At 35.1% G+C, this 5,753-nt stretch overlaps 1 protein-coding gene across 1 annotated transcript; it reads left to right on the top strand.

Annotated features, from left to right (window-relative positions):
* The first annotated feature begins 1,282 nt into the window (after positions 1-1,282).
* On the top strand, positions 1,283-4,840 carry LOC726278 (synaptic vesicular amine transporter-like). The gene is made up of 7 exons (XM_026445570.1): positions 1,283-1,945; positions 2,019-2,222; positions 2,372-2,638; positions 2,710-2,753; positions 2,811-2,957; positions 3,915-4,236; positions 4,419-4,840. Exons 1-7 carry the CDS (start codon positions 1,849-1,851, stop codon positions 4,634-4,636), a joined length of 1,299 nt encoding a protein of 432 aa, XP_026301355.1. The 5' UTR covers positions 1,283-1,848; the 3' UTR covers positions 4,637-4,840.
* The last annotated feature ends 913 nt before the right edge of the window (positions 4,841-5,753 follow it).

The following is a 5,753-nucleotide window of genomic DNA, read 5'->3' on the forward strand; positions in this document are numbered from 1 at the left end:
AAAACTAAATTTCAAAATTCAAAAAATCTCAATGGAATTTCAAAAATGGAAAATTTTCAAGATCTGAAATTTCTAAATATAAAAAAATTTCTAAATACAAAAAAATTTCTAAATAAAAAGAATAAATTTTAAATATTAAATATAAATTTTAAATTTTAAATATTCAAAAGAATAAATTTAATCAGTCGTTTAAAAACTAAATCTCAAAATTGAAAAAATCTCAATGGAGTTTCAAAAATGGAAAATTTTCAAATTCCAATATCTGAAATTTCTAAATACAAAAGAATAAATTTAATCAGTCGTTTAAAAACTAAATTTCAAAATTGAAAAAATTTCAATAAAATTTAATTTAAGGATAAATTTAATCGGTCATTTAAAAACTAAATTTCAAAATTCAAAAAATCTCAATGGAATTTCAAAAATGGAAAATTTTCAAAGATCTGAAATTTTTAAATCTAAATTTGGAAAAAAGGATAATAAATTTAATAAAATAAAATAAATAAATTTAACCAATTGACAAAAATTAAATCTCGAAAAAAATTAAAAGTGAGAAATTTTTCTAAAAATTTTTAGAAGAGAAATCTCAATGGAATTTCAAAAATGGAAAATTTTCAAATTCCAATATCTGAAATTTCTAAACCCAAATCTGGAAAAAAGGATAAATTTAACCACTCGACAAAAATTAAATCTCGAAACACGAAAAAATTGTAGAGACGAGAAATTTTTCTAAAATTTTTGCAAGAGAAATTTCAATAGAATTTCAAAAATGAAAACTTTTCAAACTCCAAAATCTAAATTATTAATAATTTTTAAATCCAAATCTGGAAAAAGGATAAATCTAACCATTCTAACAAAAATTAAATCTCGAAACACGAAAAAAATGCGAAAAATTCCTCTAAAATCTTCTAAATCGAGAATAAATATACATAAAAAAATTCCTGAACCCAAATCATCCTATCCTCCCCGATACAAATTTCCAAATCTCTCCAAGAATTATCGAACTGTCAAACTCCAAAAACAGAAAAAAGAAAAAATTCGTCTATCCAAATCTATCTAAAAAACGAAAAGATAGGAGAGAAAAGATTCTCCTTTTATTAATTCCGCATCATGTGTCCAGAAATTCCTCTAAAATCTTCTAAATCGAGAATAAATATACATCAAAAAATTCCTGAACCCAAATCATCCTATCCTCTCCGATACAAATTTCCAAATCTCTCCAAGAATTATCGAATTATATTATTAACTGTCAAACTCCAAAAAAAAAAAAGAAAAACTAAAAAAGAAATTTGTCCAAATCGAATCTAAAGACGAAAAGATACGAGAGAAAAGATTCTCCCTTTATTAATTCCGCATCATGTGTCCAACCGCGGGCGTGAAAAATAATGGGAAAACGGTTGGTGCTGGCCCGGCTCGATAAGCGCCCGTCCCAACGCAAAACCGCGATAAATAAATCGAAAAGCGCATCGGCTCGTGAAAGCCGTGGAGGGGCCCGGCCTCCCCTTCTTCCTCTTCTTCTCTTTCTTCTTCCGAAAAACCAGCTTCTGCGCAAGGATGGCGCGGATGGATAGCTATAAAAGCGGGATCGGGACTGGCACGGTTTCCAGTCACGTACACAACCCTGTTTCCCGTATCGAAACTGGACGGCTGGAAAGTCAATCCATTCTTCTCAAACAAAAAAAAAGAAACAAAAAAAAGAAAGAAAAGAAGGAAGAAAGAAGAGATCTACACTCGCGGATTCTCTGGCTCGCGATGTGAGAGGAGAGTGGAAAGAGCAGTTGAGGGGGGAGGACGAGGGATGTACTATGTCCTTCGAGAAGGGATCGAGCAGTGATCGTTACACCGAGGAACATGATGACGGTGGAGAACGGAGGAAGATCGAGGGTGATCCTCGTCGCCGTCGTTTATCTCAGCCTTTTTCTTGACAACGTGTTGCTCACCGTCGTTGGTAAATCATTCAAAATTTCTTTGTGATCTAAGTAACAGTAATTCAATTCTAAGAAACGAGATATATATTCCAGTGCCTATAATACCCGACTACCTTTGCACCCTGGATGGAAATTCGACGGGGGACGGTGACGAGAACGGTCGAGTGGGTTTGTTATTAAGCTCGAAGGCGTTGGTCCAATTAATATTAAATCCTGCCGTGGGCACGTTTACCGACACCCTCGGTTACGCAAAGCCGTTGCTCCTTGGAAATCTGAGCCTTTTATTGGCTGCAACGCGTAAGTAACTGGACGAAATTGTCACCATGAGAACAATTGATAGAATTGCCATAGCATTCAACAAGTTTCTCCTCCAACACTATCTTTATATATATATATATGGTTGAAAAGAGGAGGAAAAAAGAGAAAGCATACTTTCTTGTTCTCAGTGTTCGCTTTCGGCCAAACTTACGAAGTACTGTTCCTGGCACGAAGCGTCCAAGGCATTTCCTCCGCTTGCATCGGCGTTTCCGGTATGTCGCTGGTCGCCTCCCAATACCCTGAAGAGGACAAGAGGTCGAGGATCATGGGCTTCGTCCTTGGAAGCATAGCGCTCGGGGTACTCGTCGGATATCCGATTGGCTCAGTCCTCTACGACCTCGAGGGGAAAATGGCCCCCTTCCTCCTCGTCTCCTGCTTCATCCTTCTCACCATATGTACGCGCCAAAGTCGTTCCTCTTCTTCACATTCTTTTAATCCAATTTCAACGAGTTTAATATAATTCCAGGTGTGCAGGTTTTCACTCTCAACGTAGAAACGAGTACAGCCGAGGTAAAAAATAAAAAGAATTTCCCTTTTGTTTGATCTCCTCGAATAAATAATTTTCAGCCCACAGATCGAGAAACGTCTTGGACCCATCTGTTATCCGACCCTCACATATTAATCATCTTCGGGGCGATATGGTGCTCGACGTCACCAATGGCCATCCTGGAACCCTGTCTACCGATCTGGCTACGAACTCACATAAAGCCCAAGGTATTGGCAACTAAGTAATTGCGGATTTTTTTTAGAAAATCAAAGACAATTTTTTCATGGAACTAAATAACTTTATTCTGTAATGTGTTGCCCATTTTGATCGATCAGCATCATAAAACTTGTGGTTTTTATTAGCAAAAAAGTGAATCAGGTACGATTCGATATCATCATCGTTATTGAAATTTTTACCGTTCAAGGAGTTTTGTAAAGATCGAAAGAAAAAGTAATCGGATGGTGCAAGGTCAAAAGGACTATATGGTGGATGTGGCAAAACATCCCAACCAAGCTCCAATAATTTTTGCCGAGTGACCAAAGATGTGTGTGGCCTTGCATTGTCATAATGGAATACAACACCTTTTCGATTTGTCAATTCGGGCCGCTTTTCTTCAACTGCATCGTTTAATTTCGTTAGTTGTTCAATGTAGACAACAGAATTGATCGTTCAAAATAGACAATTCCTTCGTAATCCCACCAAACTGATAACAAAACCTTCTTTCGACGAATACCAGCTTTTGATGTTGTTCGAGCTGGTTCACGTGGCCTGCTCCACCATCTTTTCCGCTTGATATCGTTGTAAACAATCCATTTTTCATCGCCAATTATCGGTTGTTTTTAAAAATGGATCGTTACGTTTCTTTAGCAAATCGCAGCTGTTAATGCGTTAAATGCTTTTCTTTCAGTTCGTGAGGAACCCATGTATCGAGTTTTTGAACATAGCCAAGTTGTTTTAAGTGATTTTCAAAGTGCTTTTTTTACTGATTGACAGCTGAATCGCCAACTATCAAATAACAAAATGTGTTTTACATTTGGACTACGCCAGCAAACCTAAACATTCAACTGAAGCCATCTATGAGTGAAATCCGCAACTACTTAGTTGCCAACCCAATATTTCTCTTCTCTCCGAATCTTCTCCTAATTTTCAATATATTCGATATAATAATCTAATAATTTCTGCAGAAATGGCAACTGGGGACGGTGTTCATCCCGGACAGCGTGGGATACCTCGTCGGGACGAATTTCTTCGGCGTGATAGCTTATCGCTACGGGCGTAGCAAAATCGCCATTCTGGCCATGCTGTTGGTCGGGGTCAGCTCCATTTTGATACCGTCCTCCCGCACGATGTCGCAACTGATAGTCCCGCATCTGGGGATGGGTTTGGGTATCGGGGTGGCGGACGCAGCTCTGGTCCCCCTGTTGGCCAGCCTCGTCGATCAAAATGGCAATTACGGGCCCGTGTACTCGATTCAACAAGTGGCAGTCAGCCTTGCCTATTCTCTCGGTAAGTCTTTTCTTCCTTTCTTCTCAAAAAGGACAAACCGAGTTTGTTGTTTCGAATTTACGTAATTTTCTTTTTTACGAATAAATAATTCTGTTGTGTTGTAAATATTAGTCTCGTTTAGGAGGGTTTGTTTCAAGTTTTTTTAAGGATTAATTTGCACGAAATTCGGGGATTCGTTTAAGGGCCCATAGCGGGTGGCGAAATGGCGAAGACGATCGGTTTCCAATGGGTGATGCGAGTCGTCGGTTTAATGAACGTCGGTTATTGCCCGTTGCTCGTGTATCTGACGCTCGAGAGGAGGAAATTGTTGAGCGGGGAGGATGAGAAGAGGGATTACGAGACGTTCCAGAAATCGGCGGCGAAGTACGAGCGGTTCAGGGATTCCGACGATGATCTCTGATCATTTCTCTAATTATTATACATAGAGAGATTGTATCCTCTATTTTATATAATTCCAAATAAATCGATTACGATTTATTAATTGGTCGAATTTTAGATTCGAATGAAACAATGGTTGAAAACTTTTGTCAATAAACGTCGAATTCCTGTATATGTATATATGTGTTTGTTCATATCTTTTTTTTTTTTCATAATATAAAATTTAATTATATTTTTCAGTATCGAATGATATTTCCAATAAATACATGTATATTCGTGGGATATTTATTACAATAAAATTTCCTAAATTATTCCCTAGATAAGTTAACCTCAATTGTAACGTGTACGTAACCTTTAACTATCCTATAATTTCTTATACGAATATATGATGATGATTAAATAATTTGTAAGATTGATAATAGAAAAAGAAAAAGAAAGTGTGTATGTTCATATCTTTTAGTTTCTTTTCTTTCATAATATAAGATTTAATTATATTTTTCAGTATCGAATGATATTATAAATATATGTATATTCGTGGGATATTTATTACAATGAAATTCTCTAAATTATTCCCTAGACAAGTATTATAACCTCAATTGTTCCTTCAACTGTCTTACAATTTCTTATACGAATATACGATGATAATTAAATAATTTGTAAGATTGAGGTTATAATAAAAAAAGAAAAAGAAAGTATGTATGTGTTGAAGATATCTTTTAATTTCTTTTTTTTCATAATATAAGATTTAATTATATTTTTCAGTATCGATATTTCCAATACATGTATATTCGTGGGACATTTATTACAATGAAATTCTCTAAATTATTCCCTAGACAAGTATTATAACCTCAATTGTTCCTTCAACTATCCTACTATTTCCTATACGAATATATATATGATAATAATTAAAATAATAATTAAAATAATTTGTAAGATTGATAATAGAAAAAGAAAAAAAAAGTGTGTGTTCAAGATATCTTTTTTTTTCATAAGATTTAATTATATTTTTCAGTATCGAATATTTCTAATAAATACATGTATATTCGTATTATAACCTCAATTGTTCCTTCAACTCTTATACGAATATATGACGATAATTAAATAATTTTGAATAATAAATTTGACAAATTGAATGTGCA

The sequence above is a fragment of the Apis mellifera genome, linkage group LG15 (genome assembly GCF_003254395.2).
Source record: "Apis mellifera strain DH4 linkage group LG15, Amel_HAv3.1, whole genome shotgun sequence".
NCBI classification, from domain to species: Eukaryota; Metazoa; Arthropoda; class Insecta; order Hymenoptera; family Apidae; genus Apis; species Apis mellifera.

What these genes read in the sequence shown, in the direction of transcription:
- LOC726278 (XM_026445570.1), top strand. Translation starts at nt 1,849, where the DNA reads ATGATGACGGTGGAGAACGGAGGAAGATCGAGGGTGATCCTCGTCGCC. An exon ending in CGTGTTGCTCACCGTCGTTG is followed by an intron (nt 1,946 to 2,018) that starts GTAAATCATTCA and finishes TATATATTCCAG; the next exon opens with TGCCTATAATACCCGACTAC. An exon ending in GAACTCACATAAAGCCCAAG is followed by an intron (nt 2,958 to 3,914) that starts GTATTGGCAACT and finishes TAATTTCTGCAG; the next exon opens with AAATGGCAACTGGGGACGGT.